This window comes from Pelophylax lessonae (genome assembly GCF_965119305.1).
Source record: "Pelophylax lessonae genome assembly, chromosome: 4".
In the NCBI taxonomy this organism is placed as follows: domain Eukaryota; kingdom Metazoa; phylum Chordata; class Amphibia; order Anura; family Ranidae; genus Pelophylax; species Pelophylax lessonae.
The window spans coordinates 386,382,194-386,406,969 of NC_138771.1; the positions used below are offsets into that span (position 1 = coordinate 386,382,194).

General features: G+C 48.5%; 1 protein-coding gene across 1 annotated transcript in view; it reads right to left on the reverse strand.

Moving 5' to 3' along the window:
- Nucleotides 1-24,776, reverse strand: part of LOC309554127 (A disintegrin and metalloproteinase with thrombospondin motifs 2-like) — a gene marked incomplete at its 5' end in the record, with an annotated part of 1,497,034 nt that overhangs the window by 621,984 nt on the left and 850,274 nt on the right. The window contains one exon of the mRNA XM_082255680.1: nucleotides 8,232-8,312. Within this exon, the coding sequence (XP_082111806.1) occupies nucleotides 8,232-8,312 (81 nt within the window). The remainder of the gene's footprint in view (nucleotides 1-8,231; nucleotides 8,313-24,776) is intronic.

The following is a 24,776-nucleotide window of genomic DNA, read 5'->3' on the forward strand; positions in this document are numbered from 1 at the left end:
AAAAAACGGCGTGGGGTCCCCCCCAAAATCCATACCAGACCCTTATCCGAGCATGCAGCCCGGCAGGCCAGGAAAGGGGAGGGGACGAGCGAGCGGCCCCACCCCCCCTGGACCACACCAGGCCACATGCCCTCAACATGGGGGGGTGTTGGTGCTTTGGGGCAGGGGGAGCTCTGCACCCCCCACCTCAAAGCACCCTGCCCCCATGTTGATGAGGACAAGGGCCTCATCCCCACAACCCTGGCCGGTGGTTGTGGGGGTCTGCGGGCAGGGGGCTGATCGGAATCTGGAAGCCCCCTTTAACAAGGGGGCCCCCCAGATCCCGGACCCCCTCCCTGTGTGAATGGGTATTGGGGTACACTGTACCCCTACCCATTCACCCCATAAAAGATAGTGTATGTAAATAATGACAGGAGACGTTTTGGAAAGTTTATTAAAAATCTTCATCCGGCTCTTCGGGGTCTTCTCCTCTCCGGGGGTCTTCTGCTCTTTTGCTGTCCGCCCTTCTGCTGTCCTCTCTTCTTGTCTTCTCCTCTCCGGGGGTCTTCTGCTGTCTTCTCTCCGTGGGGTCTTCTGCTCTTTTGCTGTCCGCCCTTCTGCTGTCCTCTCCTCTCCGGGGGTCTTCTGCTGTCTTCTCTCCGTGGGGTCTTCTGCTCTTTTGCTGTCCGCCCTTCTGATGCCCTCTCTTCTTGTCTTCTCCTCTCCGGTCTTCTGCTCTTGTGCTGTCGGCTGTCGGCTCTCCTTCTTCCTCCGGTCCTCCTCCGACGACGTCTCCAGCGATTATGCCGGCCTCTGGTCTCTGCAGCTTATTATATAGCCATTAGGGGCGTGGCCGACAGATGACGTCATCGGGAGACCACGCCCCTTGTGTCACATGTGTTGTGTCGCCTGCAAATGACTGTAAACTACCATGTGTACATGGACAGATAAGATAACATGGAGCTGCGTTCAGGGACTTCTGAAAAAAACGCCCAACTGCTCCTAAACGTCCGTTTCCAGCGTCCCGTGTACATGGAGCCTTAGCCTCAGAATATTTTATAGGTACAAGGATGCAGGTCAATATCCCCCTGGCATACCCCTCATTCTTAAGTTCAAAAGTTCAGGTGTATGTTCTGTATGTATGAACTGCACAATACCCACTTTTCTTGTCCAGTAGGCTAGGTTAACACACAAATCAGTGAGTGTGCTGCCTTGCACAAGATGGTGCCCTTTGCACCTGCCCAGTAAGATTGGCTATTACAGTGCACCACCATGTGATAGGCAGTCCAGTGGCTGAGAGCACTGACTGCTGTGTTCTGGTGGGGTGGAGGGCCCGACTCGTGCCAGAACACAATAGCACAGCAGGGGAGATCGCTGTACTAACAGTGTGTGTTAGTACAATGATCGGTCACTTGGCTGAATGAATAAAAAGCTAATAGTGTGTACTAGGCCTTAGACTGGACAATGGCCAACCTTACTGGGCAATGTTCATAAAAAATTTAATTTTCAAGAGGATCTGCCAAAATAGAATTAAGAATGTGAATCCTAACTGTGAGCAACACATAGTTTTTCCTTTTTCCAGTCTTTATGAATTTGGCAAAATTTGTTTTATTTAAAAATACTTTTACTTAGTACCTGCTGCTGAACTTAGATAACAAAAAATGATCTAAGGCCCTGTGTGTGTACCCTCCTCTGTTCAACAGAAGCGGGTCTAGTGACGGCTTCTGTTGAATAGTCCTGCTGGAAAACCATTATTCAATTAGCGCATGCAGTCAATGCCTGCAGCGCTGATCGGTGTACTCTGACAAGTTGTGGGGAGTAGGGGAGTCCCTGATGAAATAATACAATAGGGTAGTGGGGAAGATCCCTGCATTCCCATTGCTTATGTAGAAGCAGGCATTTTAGAGGTTTTTTTGTTCAACTCACTGATGTGATTCTGGAAATAAAATAAGACCCATTGTTGGGGTTGATGGGAGCAATGATAACCCCAGCAAGGCTATGAGTATGCAGAGCGGATAGAGAGAAGGGAGAAGAGCGAGAGCAGAAATTGGGAGAGAGGATGGGAGGGAAAGTAGGGTAGATAGAGAGGGGGAGAGCAAGCGGGAAGGAAAATTGGGTGGATAGAGGGGGAGAGAGACAGGGGAGTAAGAGAGGGAGGGAGATAGAGCAGGGGGGAGAAAGAGCAAATGGGAGAGGGAGAAGATAGCAGAGAGGAGAAAGACTATACAGGGAAAAGAGTGAGAGACGAAAGAACAAAAGGAGGAGAGAGCAGGGGACAGAGAAGGGAGAGAGACAGCAGAGAGGGGGAGGTAACAGCAGAGGAGGAGGAGGAGAGACCAGAGAGGAGAAAGAGAATGAAAAGGGAGGAAAGAGAGTGCAGAAGGAAGAAAGAGAGGGAGAGAGAAGCTAAAGCAGGGATTCCCTGCATATGGGAGAAATAGAGAGAAGAGAGCAGAATGAATAAACAGAGGGGAGAGAGAGAGAATAGCAGAGAGAGAGAGTGGGGGGGGGGTAGTGAGCAGAGCAGGGAAAAGAGAGAGTAAAGGGAAGAGAAGGGTGGATAGAGAAAGGGGAAAGAGAGAAGGAGGAAAGAGCAAAGCGGGGTAAGAGAGAAGGGAAAAGAGAGCAGAGGGGGGCAGAAAAGCAATAGAGGGGGGACAGTATGAAGGGAAGAGAGGGAGAGAGAGGAAGGGAGAAAGAGAGGGAGAGAGAGAGAGAAAGAGAGGGAGAGAGAGCAAGAGAGGAAGAAAGAGGAAGAGAGAAATAGAGGGAGGGAGAGGAAGAGAGGAAGAGAAGAAAGAGCAAATGGGGAGAAGAGCAGAGGAGGAGAGCAGAGAATGGAACATGACAGCGGGGCAGGGGAGAAAGAACAAAGGAGGAAAGGAGTTGGAGAAGAGAGAAAGAGGGAAAGAGAGCAGAGGAGAAAGCAAGGTGAATATATGAGAAAGGAGAGCAGAGGTAGGGAGGGAGAGAGAGGAAAGAGCAAAGAGAGGAGAGAGAGAAAGAGAGAGAGTTGGGGAAAAGACAGCAGTGGGGGAAAAGAGAGAGTAGAGGGGGAAAAGAAATACCAAAAGGAAAGAGCAGGGTGCATAGAGAGGGGAGAGAGAGAAAGGAAAACTGTCAATACATGGATACCAATTTGGTTGGTTCAGTGGGGGCTGATCAAATTTCAATTCGTGTATGGCTAACTGTGGTTAAACAGAAGTCACTCAGCTTCTGTTTAACTGCCCTACTGGATAAAACCTGCTTGGATCAGTGCTGCAGGCAATAGGATGTAGTGCTGAGCTGTAGATTCTGACAAAATATGAGTCTCCCTGCTATCAGAAGACAATAGCACAGCAGGGAGGATTACCCCATCAACCTCAAATGTGTGGATGGGAGAATTATTTTGTAGAGAGAAAGATGGTGGGGGTGGGGGGTGTGAGGCTAGAGCAGGGAGGAAAGAGCGGAGGGGAAAGGGAGAGCAGTGCCCTGAGGGTGATAAGAGAAGAATGATTCAGCGCTGCTACAGGTATCCAAACTGTAAATGTGCAAATCTGATGCCAAACTGCAATGAATTAAAACAGCAATACACTCCTTTTATATACGTGCAAAAAATGTAATAGATCAATATGGATAGTGTAATGAATTAAAAGTCCAATAAATCAATATGGATAGTGTCCATTCAGTGCAGAAATATAAATATAGTGTCCATTCAGTGCAAAAATAAGGAAAGTGCTTCTGTGCTCCACTTGCTAGAGTTAAAGTGCCAGGTGCTCCCCCTGTGGTTCCCTACTTACCACAAGACGCTAATAAGCTGGCAGAAAATATATATCCTTGTGTGTTATCACAGCTCCTTTGAACACTGCATCAGATATCCGGTCAATTGGAGAGATCCTTATAGGTGGCCATTCTTAGATCTAGAGTACCCTCATAAAGATAGAATGCCATCCATGGTGAAGTACAGTGCCCTGCGAAAGTATTCGGCCCCCTTGAACTTTTCGACCTTTTGCCACATTTCAGGCTTCAAACATAAAGATATAAAACTGTAATTTTTTGTGAAGAATCAACAACAAGTGGGACACAATCATGAAGTGTAACGACATTTATTGGATATTTCAAACTTTGTTAACAAATACAAAACTGAAAAATTGGGCGTGCAAAATTATTCAGCCCCTTTACTTTCAGTGCAGCAAACTCTCTCCAAAAGTTCAGTGAGGATCTCTGAATGATCCAATGTTGACCTAAATGACTAATGATGATAAATAGAATCCACCTGTGTGTAATCAAGTCTCCATATAAATGCACCTGCACTGTGATAGTCTCAGAGGTCCATTTAATGCACAGAGAGCATCATGAAGAACAAGGAACACACCAGGCAAGTCCGAGATACTGTTGTGGAGAAATTTAAAGCCGGATTTGGATACAAAAAGATTTCCCAAGCTTTAAACATCCCAAGGAGCACTGTGCAAGCGATAATATTGAAATGGAAGGAGTATCAGACCACTGCAAATCTACGAAGACCTGGCCGTCCCTCTAAACTTTCAGCTCATACAAGGAGAAGACTGATCAGAGATGCAGCCAAGAGGCCCATGATCACTCTGGATGAACTGCAGAGATCTACAGCTGAGGTGGGAGACTCTGTCCATAGGACAACAATCAGTCGTATACTGCACAAATCTGGCCTTTATGGAAGAGTGGCAAGAAGAAAGCCATTTCTTAAAGAAATCCATAAAAAGTGTCATTTAAAGTTTGCCACAAGCCACCTGGGAGACACACCAAACATGTGGAAGAAGGTGCTCTGGTCAGATGAAACCAAAATCAAACTTTTTGGCAACAATGCAAAACGTTATGTTTGGCGTAAAAGCAACACAGCTCATCACCCTGAACACACCATCCCCACTGTCAAACATGGTGGTGGCAGCATCATGGTTTGGTCCTGCTTTTCTTCAGCAGGGACAGGGAAGATGGTTAAAATTGATGGGAAGATGGATGGAGCCAAATACAGGACCATTCTGGAAGAAAACCTGATGGAGTCTGCAAAAGACCTGAGACTGGGACGGAGATTTGTCTTCCAACAAGACAATGATCCAAAACATAAAGCAAAATCTACAATGGAATGGTTCACAAATAAACATATCCAGGTGTTAGAATGGCCAAGTCAAAGTCCAGACCTGAATCCAATCGAGAATCTGTGGAAAGAACTGAAAACTGCTGTTCACAAACGCTCTCCATCCAATCTCACTGAGCTCGAACTGTTTTACAAGGAGGAATGGGCAAAAATTTCAGTCTCTCGATGTGCAAAACTGATAGAGACATACCCCAAGCGACTTACAGCTGTAATCGCAGCAAAAGGTGGCGCTACAAAGTATTGACTTAAGGGGGCTGAATAATTTTGCACGCCCAATTTTTCAGTTTTTTATTTGTTAAAAAAGTTTGAAATATCCAATAAACGTCTATCCACTTCATGATTGTGTCCCACTTGTTGTTGATTCTTCACAAAAAATACAGCTTTTTTTCTTTACGTGTAAGCCTGAAATGTGGCCAAAGGTCGAAAAGTTCAAGGGGGCCAAATACTTTCTCAAGGCACTGTATGTACAAATAATAATTTTATTTATATGAAGAAACCTACTTACAATGGGTAAATTACAGATAGACAGAGCACGGCGCGGTGGTTCGCTGCTCTCGCAGCGTGCGCTCCACCGGCCTGAAGTGACATCGTTCGTGGTCAGGTACGCTCAGCCAATCACTACTGGCTGAGCGTACCTGACCACGAACGACATCACTTCCCTGTTCTGTACACCTGAAGGTGCTACAAATTTGTTACAAAATTATTTTCTCCTATTTATCCAGAATACATGAAGCACAAGTGTGTAGGTTTTGAGTCGGCATGGATTTCTAGACATTAGGAATTTTTTCCAGTAAAACAGCTGTAATTTGAAGACTCGCCTGGGTGTAAATGTAAAACAGGGCAATAGCAAACAGTTTAAGGGCAAAATTATCATAGCAAGAGAACAGCTGCTGTTACCTATTCAAATTGTGTGAAGCATCAGAGCTATGCTACTGTTGATCAGGGCACCTGTAAGCTTATGGGTGCCTGATCAACAGTAGCACAGCTGTGAGTAATCTTCACAGTAAGTGATCCACACCGCCATTTTTGCACCCAAAATCTTAAATTTATTAATAATTCCACAGTGTACACATCTAAATACAGATACGCATTTCAGGCCTACATGACTTTAGTCATACAAATGACATAACATGAAACTACACAATAAATAATGGTAAAAGAAGGCTCCACCCAGTAATCAAATCATCAAGCAATTTATTAACTAAAAGATGCCATTCAGTTACCCAAAAAAACTTAACATAAACCACTAAAAACAGATAATCTTATGTCACAGCAAAAATTTAAATAAAGTATAAAACTATAAATGACTAATTATTTGTATATTTAGTGGAGTGCACAATAAAAAGGTTCATACAGGAGACAAGGTAAGAGAGAGAGGGTGGAAAATCAGCAAAAGTGTAGAGCCAGGCCCCATCTTAAATGCAACCCTTGCTGGACCCTAGTTCTTAATTTAAATATTCACCAAGCCTTCTCTCCCCAAGAGCCGTCTCTGTTCATTACCTCCCCTGGGCAAATGAGCCAACCTTTCTTTGCCCAAGAAACGTCTCTGTGATGAGAAGCTCTAAAATTATGTGAAGCATTGGAGATTTATTTAAGATTTGGGTTATTTGAATCACAGGAAAATTAGATTGTGCCAGATTAAAAAGACAATCATTTCTAGGCTCAAAATTTCATGCAATGCAAAACAGAAGTAAAAAGTTACCTCAGATTGTAAAACGGCAACACATTAAAAACTGTTCCAATTTATTCAAAATTGAATTAAAATAACAGCCCTAAAATTACCTTTCTACCTCTCTGAAAAGGGATGTGTAATACATAATAGATATTTACATATGTAGCACCCTCCTAGGTAGGTGCTAGAGGATTGCCAGGTGAATCTATATTGTTCTCTGCCTACCAGAGAACAGGATCTGCTAGTGACGTCTGCTCATGGTGCTAGGGTGGAGCTCAGCTTGTCTGAAGTGTTTCGCACTGGTCCAATAGGGAGGTATATTGGACAATGGGAGGAAACCTGACAAATGAGTGCACAGGCATTTAGTACAGCCCTGGTGATTGGCAGAGGAAAGTGCCTCGGTACATGCAGGAATACTGTATAAACGCCAAGCGCACATGTGCTCAGGGTCTATCAGCTGGAAAGCGGGGTCCTGGAGAGAGGGAGTGGCTGCCTCCTCCTTTGTAGAAGTTGCCATGTGGCCTCAGGTGGTCGACCTGAGGGTGTAAGAGTTAGAGAAGAACTGAACCCAGAGGTTCTGCAGAGGTGACTGGAAGGTAGACACTGGAAAGTCTGATTGTGCATTACAGTGAGTACAGATCTGTGTCAAAAAGCCTGTCCTGAGGGGGGCCCATTCCTATAGCTAGAAGAGTCAGTGGATGGGTGTCAGTAAATGGGATGCTAGAGAGTGTTCCCTTAAGATAAAGTAGTTCATCAAGTCTGTTGCTAGAGAGAGAGAAAGAAGACGAAACCCTTTCCATACAAGTGGCAGTATGGTTAAAGCAGTGTGACTGCTTCCACAAAAAAACCCTGAACTGTTTATTGAGTCATCAAGACTCATCAAGAAGTCATCATACAGCCAGCCCTATGTTGACAGTGCTACACATACATGTTTGCATCCTGACTGCACATGTGTATGGTGTACTGTATGTATACATGTATGTTTGCGGGAAGGGGAGCCTATTTCTTTTTTATGAGATTTTTTGTAAATTATTCATTTTTTTCTCTATTACTACCAAGAGGGGGCTGATAACTAGAGTGAGGTCTTCTTTATGGAGACATCAGGGGCCTCCCTGGTTACTAAACCAAACAGATCAAGGACAGAGAATCGCCAGATTTGCTCCTACATTTAGCAGATGTTGACAACTCTGAACCCGGAAGTGCTCAGAGTGGTGGATATTCAAGGGTTAATTGGGCACCATCATTAGAATGAAAACAAGTCACTCTGGTTACCAATCTAATCTTCAGACCCCCCCACAACAAATATAAACTGTCTCCTTGATACATCTTGACCTAATAGGACAGGGGGGCACAAACCACAATAATACCTTGATAAAAATGTAAATTCCTTTTATCTCTATTCAAAACTTAAACAGTTCTGCCAACAGTTAACTGCTAGAATTTATTTAAAAAAAATACCCTTCTACGTACCTATGTTGTGAGTTGATGAATCTGTTTCTTGAATAAGCAAATGGCGGGCAGAAGCTGGAATGTCAAATACCCGAATGTAACCTTTTAGGAATAAAAAAGTAAACTATAATATGTAGGGTAAAAACAAATTGCACTTTAATACAGATATATGTTAAAACATTAAGCAAACACATATAATGCATCCTGACCAGCTAAATCATTTTCACTAGTTTGCTTAGAAATTTAAAAAAGTTAGCTTTGATTTGTGAATCAGCAAGACTCTTTCTTTACTTGTTGTAATACCCTTTGAAAATCAATGCTGGTAATGTACCTGGAAGTACCCAAACTTTCTGTCAACTCCTCAACACAGGGCATGGAATAGAAATTGAATTTGGATACTTCATTTAGTTTCCTAAAGTGATTGCAGAATCTCAGGATGCCATCTGGTTTAGGGATGAGTACTATGGGACCCACAAGGGCTAACATTTTCTGTTACTCCTCTAAAATGGCTTTTCTCTTAGCTTCAGGTACCCAGTAAGATTTTATTTTACCCTGATGTAAAGGCATTATCACAATTCTCATAAAACTCGTAACTGTGAAAAAAACTCTTAATTTTTCAGGATGAATTTGCTCATCTTCTGAATCAGGCAGACTTTCAGAGATCCTATACTCAGGTATGACTTTTTCACTGGTTATATGCTTTCTGCTAAAAGTAGACATGTGTGGTGTCTGTTTAGTTCTGGATTGAAATTCTGACAATTTTTTCGTTATTCGGAAATTCAGATCTATCCAAACTTCCAAATTACAATAGTAAGAGATTTAAATGAATCCGAAATAACGAAACAAAATTTTGGTCGAAATTCAAATTCAAATAGTTTTCTAATCATTTTTGAATCAATTTCATTTTTCAATTTTCAGATTGAATTCAAATTTCATTGAGAATAAAATAGAATAGAAAATAAATGAATAGAAAAGTGGAGAATAGAAAATGAAAGAATAAAATATAATTGAGTAAAACAAAACAGAATACAAAATAAAATAATAGAAAAAAAATGGAATAAAAAAAATGGAATAGAAAATAAAGGGATATAATAGAAAATAAAAAAATAAAATAGAAAATAATAGAGTAAAACAGAACAAAATAGAATAGAGTATAAAAGAACAGAATAAAATAGAATAGAAAATAAAGGCATTGAATAGAATAAAATAGAATGAATATAACCATCTTCTTCAATTCAAATTTCAAATAGATTAAATTTGAATTTGAATACAATAGAAAAGAATAGACAAGAAAAAAAGGAATGGAAAAGAAAAGAATACAATAGAAAAAAAAAAAAGAATACAATAAAATATAAAGGCTAACCATCTTCCGAAATTCAAATTAAAAAAATTGAAATAGAAAAGAATAGAATAGAAATAATATAATAATAACGGTTTTCTGAAATTTGAATTTCAAATAGAAAAATTTGTAATTGAAATAGAATAGAAAAGAATAATATAGAAAAGAAAAAGAATAGAGCAGAAAAAAAAATAATAATAACAATAGAATGGAATAGAAAGAATATAACCATCTTCCAAACTTCAAATTTCAAATAGAATAAATTTGATTTCCAATGGAATTTATTTCAAATCGATTCAAATTTTTCTAATCAAACAAATTTACTGAAATTTAATTTAATTTATTACTGATGAACTGGACATGGGTAGAGGATACCAGAGACTATGTAAGAGGAAAAGCTTCTGGATTTTCACCTTTGGCAGCTTAGCACCCAAGGGGCTCAATAAAGACATAGAAGTTCATAACTTAGTTCATTAGCACAGGGTCTAGTATACTGCATTGCTTCTGCCTTTGGTCCCCCACTTTTTGACCCCCCTTTTCCTTTACAATTTTTTCTTTTCCTTTTTTGTTTTAGCTTTGAAAGAAAAAAGTAATTTTATAATAATATATTTTTTTTCTAACTCTTCCTTTCTCGCATTCATTTGGGGAATGGCCTATAATGTGCATCAATTTAAATTAAACACACAGCGTCCCAAACAAAGTATTATATAGGTTCCACTTTGTGTGTGTATAATACACATGTGTGTGATTCCTGAGGGTTATATGGGACATGAGTGTGCATCATTTATGCACACCGTGTTGTATGTACCCTTTTCTGATAAATCACATATTTATGAAAATATAAATTATTCTGGTGTCCTGGACATGGCGGCATGAGGAAGCACATTGCTTGAGCTCCGTCCATCTCACCCTGTCCTACCCAGAATTTATGCCGTTCTTCGCCACGGAATGAGCACCAACCGCAGGAGGGGACCTCGGAAGCCACTCCGCACCCCTCCGGGATCGGAACTTAGCAGATACTTCCCCTGACCCGCTCTGCCTCGGCCCGCACCGGCCGCCACAAGCCACGTGGGGACTCTCCGGCGGCAATGGCTTCTGCTCCGGTCTCACCGACCGCACCGCTCCTCTTCGCCATGGATACACAGCCTCCATCCCCATCGATCTCTACACCAAGCTCCCTTGCCGTGCCCATGTCGGCGGGAGACGCGGGGGACCTGCGTGCCCTGATCCAGGCACTCCCCACAAGGCGGGACTTCGAGGCCCTGGCATTGCGGCTGGAGGAAGCCCATGCTAAAGACATCCAGGCCGTTCGCTCGGATGTTCACGTTCTCTCGGAGCGGGTGTCGGCGGGGGAGATGGCGGTGGCATCTTTGGAGTCCAGGGTATCCCGATTGGAGGCGGCCCAAGTGGCACAGGATCTCTACGTTGGCGAACTCCAACTGCGCTTGGAGGAGATGGAAGACCGCAGCCGCCGTAACAACTTGCGGCTGCGGGGCATCCCGGAGGCAACGGGCCAGGAATCTCTACAGCCCACGGTCCTGCCCATATGTCAGCGCCTGGCCCCGGACATCCCGCCGGCCTACTTGGAGTTCGATAGGGTCCACAGGGCCCTGGGGCCCCACTCCCCCCGATGTTACCAGGCCACGGGACGTTATCTGCCGGCTGCATCGGTACTCCCATAAGGACACCATCATCAGACAGGCCTGGGATGCCGGGGACGTGGACTTCGATGGAGCCAGAGTGAGAATTCTACCGGACCTGTCCCGGGCCACCCTGCAGAGAAGAGCACTGATGCTCCTCCTCTTGGAATGGATTCGGCAGCTGGGATGCACCTATCGCTGGGGGTACCCCATTTCCTTGACGGTGCGCAAGGGATTGTCATCCTTCGTCCTCCAACATCCTGATGAACTGCCTGGCCTCTTCACCTTCCTTGAGGTGCCACCGATGGAGGTCCCGAACTGGCTCCAGCGGCTCCCTACTTCGGGCAGAAGAGCTGCATCTACCTCCAGGATGGATGGGGGACCCCATCCCCGTACTCCCAGGAGGGGCCGTCGGGCCCGTAGGGAGCCGTCGGTTGCGGCGCGAGAAGTCTGAGAGGTCCTCCCAGTGGCCGCCTGACATCGTGACACAGATGAGTACTTTTTCTGTTGTAGTGTGAGCCCCCATGCACGCTTTTCCTGGGGCTGCCCCAGACTGTTCCGGCTCCAGAGTGCTTCTCCCGGGTAGGGAGGGTTTCCCGGTCCCATGCGTCCTGTTGAGGGGTGGCTTACACGGCTCTGACCGGCTGGACTGTCTCCCGGTGTCGCGGCCCGATCCGCGAACTTCCCCACCTTATGTTCCGCCCCCCCCGAAGCTTTGCTGGGCGGCCTGGGGTTCCCCCCATGGCCCTCTGTGACCCCCTGGTGTGACTGCTTGGGGCGGCCTGGGATTCCGGGGACGTGGACTTCGATGGAGCCAGAGTGAGAATTCTACCGGACCTGTCCCGGGCCACCCTGCAGAGAAGAGCACTGATGCGCCTCCTCTTGGAATGGATTCGGCAGCTGGGATGCACCTATCGCTGGGGGTACCCCATTTCCTTGACGGTGCGCAAGGGATTGTCATCCTTCGTCCTCCAACATCCTGATGAACTGCCTGGCCTCTTCACCTTCCTTGAGGTGCCACAGATGGAGGTCCCGAACTGGCTCACGGCTGCCTACTTCGGGCAGAAGAGCTGCATCTACCTCCAGGATGGATGGGGGACCCCATCCCCGTACTCCCAGGAGGGGCCGTCGGGCCCGTAGGGAGCCGTCGGTTGCGGCGCGAGAAGTCTGAGAGGTCCTCCCAGTGGCCGCCTGACATCGTGACACAGATGAGTACTTTTTCTGTTGTAGTGTGAGCCCCCATGCACGCTTTTCCTGGGGCTGCCCCAGACTGTTCCGGCTCCAGAGTGCTTCTCCTGGGTAGGGAGGGTTTCCCGGTCCCATGCATCCTGTTAAGGGGTGGCTTACACGGCTCTGACCGGCTGGACTGTCTCCCGGTGTCGCGGCCCGGTCCGCGAACTTCCCCACCTTATGTTCCGCCCCCCCCCGAAGCTTTGCTGGGCGGCCTGGGGTTCCCCCCATGGCCCTCTGTGACCCCCTGGTGTGACTGCTTGGGGCGGCCTCTGCCTACGTCCCTACCCTGCCCTTCCCAGTCTGGTGCTGCTCCGGAGTGGGGTGACCTGGCCTGGAGCGTCGGCCGACACGAACCCGGTCTGCCTGGAGGGACTTTCCTATTGGAACGCCTACGGATCTTCCCTAGCACCTCACGGCCTGTTGGAGACCAAATACCGGGGCCTCCGCGGGCATCCCTGTACCTCTGGTCCCCTCTTACAATATTTTATTAGGGCCTACGGTTCATCTCTGACACCTTTATTTGCTCTGCCCAGCCCCCCTGGTCACTTCCAGCTGCTAATGTGTACTTTTTGTGGTAAATGGTATTGTGCTTGGGGCTGACAGTCACATGTGACTGGCCGTGCTTGAGGGAGGTGGCGGGCGGGACACACGATGCCTCCTGGACTTTTGGTGGTCTTGACTGTGGGGACTGGGGGGGGGGGGTGAGTGTGCGGGTCTTCGTCTACTGGTGCCGTGCCCCCCACGGATTTTTGTCCTGGCTGGGGGGGGCGGGGCTCTGGGGTCGCGGGCGCACGGGAGGCGTGGTGGGGCCGGGGGGGGGTGGTCTCATGCACCGAGGCGGATGGGACACTGCATGCCTGGAAATGTGGGTAACGCCGTCTGAGCGACCCGTGGAGCTGTGGGGGGTGGGCAGACGCGGCCTTTATACAAGAAACTCACTTCAGGATGGGTGGTTTCCCTCTCCTACAGAATAGATTCTACCCGTGTGTGTACCATGCCTCCAACCCTGATTCCAAATCTAAGGGGGTCTCTATCTTGATTTCAAGCCGACTTCCCTGGACTCTTCTGGACCGTCGGGAGGACCCTGGGGGATGTGGGGGTGACTCTAGCTACAGTATATGCCCCAAATGTCCACCAGGAGGTATTCCTCCGGAAGACTCTTACGGCACTCGTGGACTTTGCGGAGGGGCGTCTGCTCCTGGGGGGGGGGGGGATTTTAACCTCCCGCTTGACCCTGCTGTGGATACCTCCACGGGGACGTCATCGGTGCCTCGGGGCTCGCGCCACCAGGTTCATTCCGTACTGCATGACCTCCAACTGGTGGATGCGTGGCATCTCCTGCATGCGGGTGAACGGGATTATTCATATTTTTCCACTCCTCACCAGGCCTACTCCAGGATTGACCTGTTTCTGGTCCCCCACCGCCTTCTCCAACATGTTGTGGACGTGGAGATAGGCGTCATTACTTGGTCCGACCACGCCCCGGTCACACTATCGGTCAGCCTCAGTGGGACCCTTCGGGACGCGGACTGGCATTGGCGGCTGAATGAGGGGCTCCTCCAGGATCTCGGTATCCTAGCTGATGTCACGCAACAACTCCAGTCTTATTTTCACCTGAACGCCACACCGGATTGCGATCCGGGAGTGCTGTGGGAGGCCCACAAAGCTGTGATCCGGGGGGTGCTCATCCGACATGGGACTCACCTCAAACGGGAGCGGGAGGCCAAACTGACCACCCTGTTAGCTGAAGTGATGTCTCTGGAGGAGCAGCACAAGCGGGGACCCGACCAGGAAACCGGCTTGAAGTTGACCCGTCTAAGGAATCAGGTGGCGGACCTTCTGCGATTTCGAGCTAAGTCCGCACTGCAGCGGTGCAGGCGGTTCTCCTACGAATCGGGGGACAAGTGCGGGAGGATGCTGGCGCGCGCTCTCCGGGAACAGCAGCGGGCATCCTACGTACCCTATCTGTTGGATGCAAGTGGCTCTAGAATCCACCTTCCTAGGGAGATCTCTGGGTGCTTCGGCGATTTTTACTCCCGCTTATATGATCTTCCCCAACAACCATCTCATGGGCTCGCCACGATGGCCTATCTGGACTCCGTGGAACTCCCGGGCATATCATCCTCACACCGGGAGGAACTGGAAGCGCCGTTTACGCTGGCAGAACTTTCAGTGGTGATCTCCTCTGCGAAAAAGGGCAAGGCGCCCTGGCCTGACGGCTTCCCGGTATCCTACTATCAAACATTGAAAGAGATTTTGGCCCCCCCTCTATTGCAATTCTTTAACGCGGTGGGTACTACCTCATCCTTTCGGGAGGAATCCTTGGGAGCACACATTTCCGTGATCCCTAAGGAGGGGAAGGACCCCTCCTCCTGTGGGAGCTATCGCCCGATTTCCCTGTTGAACGCTGACCTAAAGTTTTTTACCAAACTCTTAGCCCTCCGCCTTCAGTTACACTTACCCGCCCTGGTGCATCGGGATCAGGTGGGGTTTGTCCCCACCCGCGAAGCCAGGGATAACACCATCAAGGTTATCGACCTTATACACCAGGCTCGCCATACAAACCTTCCAACGGTATTTTTAAGTACTGACGCGGAAAAGGCGTTTGACAGGGTGAGTTGGCATTTCCTGTTTGCGACGGTCCGTAGATTTGGTCTAGGGGAATCGAATGATGGCATGGATCCAGAATGTTTACACCATCCCTAGCGCACGCGTGAAGGTGAATGGGGTCCTCTCGGACCCGATCCACATTCATAACGGTACCCGTCAGGGGTGCCCCTTGTCGCCTCTCCTCTTCGCGCTTTTACTCGAACCCTTTCTGGGCCGAGTGTGGGCAGATGTCTCGGGCATCCTCATAGGGAACGCCACATACAAAGTCTCGGCGTATGCCGACGACCTCCTTTTTTCCCTCTCCCCGCCCCTGATCTCTCTCCCGTGCCTTTTGAAGGAATTTGAGGTTTTTGGCTCCGTCTCCAATTTGAAAATCAACCTCTCCAAGTAGGAAATCATGGGGGTGGCCCTACCACGGCCTCTTCAGGATCTTCTGACTTTGGACTTCCCTTTTCGGTGGGCCCAGGAGGGGGCTTCGATATTTGGGCACCGTGCTCTCACCCAACCCAGCTGATCTGTTCCGCCTCAATTCCCCCCTTCCTCCTAGTGAGCATCCGGGCCTTGTTGGCGAAGTGGTCGAAGGGGCTTCATTCCTGGTTTGGCTGGTGTAACATTCTGAAAATGTCGATACTCCCCAAACTAATGTACCTCTTTCAGACACTGCCGATTTCGCTCCCGGGGGCATTTCTGGGAAGGGTCGAGTCGGTCTTTACCGAATTCGTGTGGGCGGGTAAACGGCAGCGGTTGGCGCGCCGTATTCTTGTGTTGCCTAAACAATATGGTGGAGTGGCACTCCCGGACCCTAGACGCTACTATCAGGCGGCCATGCTCTCCCGCTGGATTGACTGGACCCGTCATGTGGATTTAAAACTCTGGGTCACCCTGGAGGCCTCTCTGTTTTCTATATACTTACCTCGAGCCCCTCTGATCCCTCGGGAGGTTCCTGCTGAGGTGAAACGACATCCTACCATAGGGCCGACGATTAAGGTATGCTCTCTGGCTTCATCAGATAGGGGCCTCTCGGGGGGTCGCGGTCCGCTCTACCCGTTACTGGGGAATCCGGCATTTGGGCCGGGATGTGAGAACAACCGGTTTGGCGCCTTGCTTCGAGAGGGCACCTTCCAGGTCTCACACTTTGTCTCGAGTACGGGCTGGCCAACTCCTTCCCAGCTGACTTCCCCAAGTGGGAAATACCGCCTGCCTAGGTGGCAAGCCTTGCAGCTCCTCCACTTTCTTAGGGACCTGGGAGGCCCCTCGGCTTTTGCACGGGACTTGACGTCCTTTGAGCACCTCCTGAGCTCACAGAGCCACATGCCTCACGCCCTCTCCCAGATTTATGCTCTGGTCTCGGACCCCCCGTGGACTTCGTCCTGCCGGGTATTCTTAAATAGGAAGGGAAATTGCGCCGGACATTCTCCGACTCCCAGAGACGTCATATAGTCCGTTTCTCCCTCAAATCCTCCATCTGCACAAAGATCCAGGAATCCAATTACAAGATTCTTACTCACTGGTACTTTACCCCGGTCAGGCTTCGCCGGCTCTTCCCCGAGACGTCCGACAGGTGCTGGCGATGTAAACAGGAGGTGGGTACCATGTCCCACATTTTCTGGTCCTGCCCTAAGCTCCGGGACTTCTGGGCCGAAGTACGCCGTATCTCTCAACTGATGACTGACCGGGCCGTTCCCGACGATCCGGCTTTTTTCTTGCTGCACTGTACGGGCATGGCCCCTAAGCGTTATAAAATCTCGGTGCTGAGACACCTTTCGGACGCTTGCAAAATTAGCCTCTGCTGGAAGAGCCCCTCCCCACCGACGGTCGCCCTCTGGCTGCAGAAGCTCAAGTGGATAAATGATTTGGAGAACCTGGTGCTCACCGCACAGGGTAGAAGGGAACAGTACTCTAAGACGTGGTCATGCTGGAATACGTTCATATTCTCTGAGGAGGGATTGGCACTTCAGGGCCTGCCCCCGGAGTAGGGGACGTTACTGGCAGTGAGGTCGCCCGCACGGGAGGGAATTCAGGGGGTCCCACTTGTCATCCCTGCTTGTCCTTCCTACGCTTCCTTCTACCATCCCCCGGGACGGCGCTGGACACATCCCTACTGTTTTCTTTTCCCTCTTCCATGACCCCCGCACTGCTCCTCCCTCTTTTTCTCCCTCAGGCTGTCTGGCCCTGCCCTTCTTACCTCTTTTCCCCGATTTTCAGTATAAAAACTCTAGTTGTTTGTGATCCCATGTGCTTGCATTTCCAAGCAGTACCCTCGTGTAAGCTTCGGGACGAACACAGTGATTGTTCTATCTCAGGTTGTTTGTATACTCCCCGACTTTAGGGGACAGGAAAGTGTTTATACTAACGGGAACATACGGGTATTGTGAATTCCTCTATGGACTAAGTCTTTTGTGCCTTTTAGGATTACTGTCTGCCGATGTTGTTGTTTGTACTTTCATGCACTTTTGTAACCTTTTTCATGATTTAAATAAAGAATTTGAAAAAAAAAATATTCTACATATTCTCTCCTATACTCTCCAGCGCCTTATTTATGTTCTTAGATTTTTTTTACTTTTTAGAGAAATGATTTATGAATTTTGTATTCTACAAGAATGATATCTTTTTGGCACCCATTTTTCCTCTGTGTTCTTTGTTCCCAGGGTTCTATCCCATTTGATATTTTCTAGCAAAGAGCACAGTTTTGGGAAATTGGCTCTTTTGAAATTCAGTGTCCTTATATTACCCTTGTGTTTCCTATTACTATGATTGTTACTGAAACTAATTGACCTATGGTCACTGTTTCCTAAGTTGCCCTGTATTTCTATATCCGTGATCAGGTCTGTATTGTTGGTAATCAGTAGGTCAAGTACCGCATTGTTTCTTGTTGGTGCATTCACCATCTGACCCATAAAATTGTCCTGCAAAACATTTAGAAACTGCCGAGCCTTGGCTGCATGCGCGGTTCCTTCTGCCCAGTCTATATCTGGATAATTAAAGTCCCCCATTATGGGGGGCGTGGCCTGCAGATGATGTAGACAGACGTGCTGAGCGCTCTCTCCGCCACTGATCCTGACAATTATCCTGATACCTGCAGAATCCGATGCCATCCGCCTCTTCTACTTGCCTCCCCGACCTCCTGGCGATCATACCTACCTGCCAGCTGTGTATCCTGTGCTGGAGAGATGTGCTGGAGACGCAGGGGCCTACGGACCCCATGAGCCAAGATGGCGCCCGAATCTCCTGCCCCGCCAGGGAGGCCGGGATGAAACTTTTTGCCAAATCCTCCGCTAAGGAGACCCTGCATAATCCTCCTCCTGGTGCTGAGGACCCCGACACCCTGCTTGCTGAGACGGAGGACTCCTGGCCCACGGACGCGGCCTCTACTACCTCCTGGGATGCCGTGAGTACTGTTCCCCTCCCTGGGCCTGCGCCGGAGCAGGGTGTCATGGCTGAAGACTCCCTTGAACCCACTTTGCGGGATATTTTTGCGGCTGTTACATCTTGTAATAAGGGTATACATGTTCTTACTTCTGAGCTTAAGGGGGTGAAAATGGAGGTGAATTTGGTGAGACAGAATATGCAAAAGCTGCGGGACCGCACTGCTGCCATTGAAGATAGGCTGGGGATTGTAGAAGATGAAATGACACCATTACAGCGTGATGTACATCACATGCAACTCCTCACATCAGGACATTCCTCCCGCTTGGAGGATATGGAAAATAGACTCCGCCGCAATAATATCAGAGCGGTGGGCATCCCTGAGAAGGCAGAAGGGAAGGATCCTGTTACTTTTATGGAAACCTGGCTGCTCAACTCTTTTGGCAGGGATGCATTTTCTCACATGTTTGCTATTGAACGGGCCCACAGGGTCCCTGCTAAACCACCACGCCCTGGAGAGCCCCTGTCAGCAACAGGTGTGACCAGAAATGTGTGGACTGACAGAGAATATTAGACATAATTAAGGTGTAAAGAATATAATTTATTTAAAAATAAGTGAATAACACAAATGTAAACGCACCTCCAGAAAACTATAACTGTGTAAATCCAATCAGATACCCAAACAATAGTGACACACAGCAAACAACTGCTCAAACCAAATATATACAAAACAGCATAAATGAATAGTAATTGTAACAGAGCCGGGGTCATTCACGGGAGATCAAGCAGAGGGAGCTGGGAGCAAGACAGAACAGAGAGAGGGTTGCAGGAGACGGAGTAAGCAAACAGGAAGGAAGGAAGGAATCAGGCTGCAGGGTCAGGATCAGAGTGCAGGATCAGGATACAGGGATACAGGAATGCAGGTCAGGCGCACATGGAGACAATACCAAGGCAGTGAGAAGAAGCATACATAGGGTTTAAATATACTTCCTGCAACCAGCATCAGGTAAAGACTGATTGCATGAGATGTTCGCTTCTGACTACTGAGAGACACCCGCTGGTGGGCACTGGAACTGCAGCCTATGGATCTGGGAGCTACAGTGCCACCAGCAGGTGAGCTCTTTCCTGACAGTACCCCCCCTCTAAGGAGCGGCCTCAGGATGCTCCAAAAAACCCTAGCTAAACCAGTCCATAAAAGACAGTCATTTGCTGCACAAATCCAGAGCAAAAGTTCCTTGTAGGCTGAAGAAGTGCCGGGTTCCAAGCGAGATGCCCCATTGCTAAGATCCAACAATAGGCAAAGTGTCCCACCGCCTGGGTCCGGTGACTGACTGGGTATCCCACCGCTGAGGTCAAGCAACTGGCTGGGTGTCCTGCTGGCCAGATCCTCTGACATGTACAGAATTTGATACTTCAAGTCCCTCAGAACAGCAGGTACCCCATTGCTGGGGTCCCACGAGTTGTCTGCAGACTTAGCCATGGGGTCATGTGACAATACCAGAACTCTGACACCGAAGTGTCTCGCCATAACCAAGTAGCTTGCCTGGTTTCCAGGACTTACTCTGCACTTCAAAAGCCACCTAGGTATCTCTGAGGCACTGGTTACCCGACCCGGGTCCCCTAGTGCACCCCGAAGCTGGGGCAAGCGCATCCGGATCATGGAGAGGCACAGATAGTACCCCTCCATTCCCCGGGAGCTTACCATGACCAGGGCCATGAAGGCAAATGCAGCTACTAGTTACCATGGGCATGTCCGGACCACAAGGCTTTGGAGCCATAGGAACAACACTCTGCCCGAGGGACTCAACCGAGGCAACCGACAAACGAATCTCAGGCCAAACAGGTAACCCATATAAAGCATGTGAGGACTCAGAGCTTTCAAACCCATTAGCAGGTGAACACTTTGTTTTTGCATGACAGTCCAACCGAACAGCTGGTATTGAGTCAGTAGAACCCGGCTGGGTGGTAAGTAGAAGAGAAGTAAGATCAGGCTGGTCAATGGTAAAAGGATCATCAGACGCATGCTGGACATCAAGCATGGGATCATCAGGCTGGACATCTGGCACCGGATCAGAGGCAGAAGAAGGCAGGTTGTCAGACAGCAGATCACTAGGGGTAGACTTGTCATCGAGCAGCAGACCATCAGAGGCAGGCAGGTTGTTAGGGACAGGATGTCCAGAGACAGGCTGGGCATTGGGCACCTGCCCCTTTGGCTGGGCAGCAGGGACCAGAACTTCAAGCTGGGCAACAGGGACCGGAACTTCAAGCTGGGCAACAGGGACCGGAACTTCAAGCTGGGCAACAGGGACCGGAACTTCAAGCTAGGCAACAGGGACCGGAACTTCAAGCTGGGCAACAGGGACCGGAACTTCAAGCTGGGCAACAGGGACCGGAACTTCAAGCTGGGCAACAGGGACCGGAACTTCAAGCTGGGCAACAGGGACCGGAACTTCAAGCTGGGCAAAAGGGACCGGAACTTCAAGCTGGGCAAAAGGGACCGGAACGTCAGGCTGGAGCAGATCGGCTGGCGTGGAAGCAGGCTGGAGCAGATCGGCTGGCGTGGAAGCAGGCTGGAGCAGATCAGCTGGCGTGGAAGCAAGCTGGAGCAGATCGGCTGGCGTGGAAGCAAGCTGGAGCAGATCGGCTGGCGTGGAAGCAAGCTGGAGCAGATCGGCTGGCATGGAAGCAGGCAGATCGGCTGGCGTGGAAGCAAGCTGGAGCAGATCGGCTGGCGTGGAAGCAAGCTGGAGCAGATCGGCTGGCGTGGAAGCAGGCAGATCGGCTGGCATGGATGCAGGCAGATCGGCTGGCGTGGATGCAGGCTGGAGCAGATCCGCTGGCGTGGAAGTAGGCAGATCCGCTGGCGTGGAAGCAGGCAGATCCACTGGCGTGGAAGCAAGCAGATCCTCTGGCGTGGAAGCAGGCTGGAGCAGATCCGCTGGCGTGGATGCAGGCGGATCGGCTAGTGTGGAAGCAGGCTGAAGCAGATCAGCTGGCGTGGAAGCAGGCTGGAGCAGATCGGCTGGCGTGGAAGCAGGCGTGGATGCAGGCTGGAGCAGATCGGCTGGCGTGGATGCACAATTGGATAGTGGCAAGATTTTGCAAGTTGGGAAAAACTTTCGTTTCTTTTTGGGTTTTGCCACTGAGGTTCTGCATGTGAACACAGGGCTGTGAGTAGGGGGAGCAGCTGGTAGCAAAGAAAAGCTGGGGGATTTTGAAAAAGAGGGAGCAGTAACTAAGGAGGATTTCTGAAGGATTGGTGCAGGCAGTGGAGAAGAGGTAAGCTTCAAGGAGTTAAAGGCAGGGTAGGTGCAGCAAGTGGGAACAGGGTACTGACATATGGTTGGTAGTAGGGTATACTGGGCTGCAACTGTGGTTGCTGTGGGTGATGGAGAGAGAGATGTTTGAGCAGGCAGGTGTCTAGCAGTAGGAAGGGGTTGTTGCAAACTGACTGAAGCTGAGTGCAATATATCTGACCATGCTTGTAGTAACGGTTGAACAAGATTCAGTTTACACTCTGCCTGTCTGACAAGAGACTGCACTGCATTAATACACTCCACTAGCACCTGTTGGGAACATGCTGAATAGTGCTCAAAGAAATAAGAGGAGTCATCCTCCAATAACCATACCAGTGAATCTACCTGAGCCATACTAAAGGGGGGAGAAAAGTCATCACTTTCTTTAGGAATACTGGACAAAGCCAACTCTGCACAAACTTGAATCAATGGCTGAACATCATCAAACAGCATCCTGCCCTGATCAACTAGGGAATGAGCAAGACGAATACATTCTAACAGCTGGTCCCTGGCCCACTCCTTTAATATCTGGCAGCAGTATTCTTTTTCCTCTGTCACCAGCAAAGAAAAGTAAATTACCTCCTCAAGATGCATCTTGCAACAAACAACAGAGCCTAGATGGCTTCTCTGTGCAGCCACTTCTGGTCAGGACTGGCCTTGGTATTCTGTCAGCAACAGGTGTGACCAGAAATGTGTGGACTGACACAGAGAACATTAGACATAATTAAGGTGTAAAGAATATAATTTATTTAAAAATAAGTGAATAACACAAATGTAAACGCACCTCCAGAAAACTATAACTGTGTAAATCCAATCAGATAGCCAAACAATAGTGACACACAGCAAACAACTGCTCAAACCAAATATATACAAAACAGCATAAATGAATAGTAATTGTAACAGAGCCGGGGTCATACACGGGAGATCAAGCAGAGGGAGCTGGGAGCAAGACAGAACAGAGAGAGGGTTGCAGGAGACGGAGTAAGCAAACAGGAAGGAAGGAAGGAAGGAAGGAAGGAATCAGGCTGCAGGGTCAGGATCAGAGTCCAGGATCAGGATACAGGAATACAGGAATACAGGAATACAGGTCAGGCGCACATGGAGACAATACCAAGGCAGTGAGAAGAAGCATACACAGGGTTTATACTTCCTGCAACCAGCATCAGGTGATGACTGATTGCATGAGATGTTCGCTTCTGACTACTGAGAGACACCCGCTGGTGGACACTGGAACTGCAGCCTATGGATCTGGGAGCTACAGTGCCACCAGCAGGTGAGCTCTTTCCTGACAGCCCCCACGCCCATTTTTGTTTAAACTTCTCAATTATAAGGATAGAGATGCCTGTCTGTTTCTTGCCCACACTATAGGTGACCTCATGAAGATGGATAACGCTCGCATTTCTTTTTACCCGGATTTCTCTGCTGAGGTGCAACGCCGCAGGGCAAAATTCACCGATGTTAAGAAGCGCCTGAGGAGATTCACGGTTAACTACGCCATGTTATAGCAAAAAAGGAAGAAGACAAAGGGCGCCAGGTCACAATATAGTATGAGAAATATGACAATTTATTGTAGTGACTTACATGTACAAACGATCCAAAATACAGCCAGTAAACCATGAACAACGGTACTCGCAATGGGACACATCCGGGATGATCAGATCTGTAGACCTGCTGAATGATCCTGTGCTGTGTGGCAGTGTCTAGGATACAGGTGCTGGTTGCTGCTGTAGGTGGCGCAGGCTCCCTGGATGGGCAGCCTTGCAGATGTCTGTGTACAGCGGGGTCGATGAAAGCAGTGACCCGGAACCGGAAGTGATGTCAGCGACCTGTCAGTTCCTCCACGGAGTCTGACAGGAACCAGAGAGCTGGATAGAGTGTGGAGGGCAGGCAGCAACGTCGTTTCGGAGGTCCTCCTCCTTCATCAGGCAGGCCCGCCCCTCCACTAGAAACACTTATATAGGAAACACAGGCAGGGAAGCCCATTAAGTGAACAATGACTGTAATTAGCCGCAATAAAAACAATATCAGTGAATAATTAAAACCACTGAGATAAAAAGGGAGAAAGGGAGAACTACACACAAATTATTGTACAAAAAATTGTTCAACAAATGTGACACTTGTATGTCTATATCCTGAACAAATGTCAGAGAATTACTTAAGAATATATCAAAATAAAAACTTGTTAAAGGAAAAGGGAAAGAGCAATCTCCCACTTGTACTCCAAGCTCGGGGGGTTCCTGTCCTACATATGGGGTGACTCTGTGTTAAGTTAAAAATGAATAAAAAAAAAATTATATAAATTATTAATTAAAACGCCATGTTATACCCGGCCCGCCTGTGGGTGGTTGCTAATCATGAAACCCACTTTTTTGACAATCCACTTGCAGCATCTAGCTGACTGGTCAGAGTGGAACCTGGAGAGAGCTCGTGCATTGCCAGCCTGATGGGAAGATATACTGGCCTCGGCCTAGTGGGAGGAAGTCTGTCTGCATTTTGCTTGCTTGAAATTTCTGCATCTACCCTTGTTTTCTTGGCGGAGAGACCCATGAGTGAAGGTTCCAGTTTGGTACTTCGCCTTGCTTGGAACTGTGCATTTTCTTTTTTGTGAGTTCCTTCGGATCAAGTTTTTTGCTGAGACGTTGGAGCCCCCCTGCTCCCCTGTCCTATGTGGACGTTTGCTGAGGGGTTTGATCCCCCTTCCTTGTTGTTTTTTTGTGCCCACGGACTGCACCATGTTAATGTCCATTATGTACGGTGTTTTTTTTGCTGGCTGCCTCACCTGTTGTGAGCACCTGGCTGCCAATTGCCTTGGCTTCCTATTGCTGGTGTCAACCGCTAAGCACTTTTCTGTGGACTATGGGCCTGCTGTTGCCTCTTATATAGATGCCTATCTGCTGATGCTGCTGCCTTTTGAGTCTCTGTACTTCTGTTCTCATGCTACTTGGGAATTTCTATCCTCCACTGCTCCCTTCACCTTTGTTCCTCCTACTGTTACTTACCTGTCTGATTCACAATGTACTGTGCTGTTCGTATCCCCTGTCAGTAGTGGAACTATCAGGGTCGCAGCAGTCGCGCTTGCGAC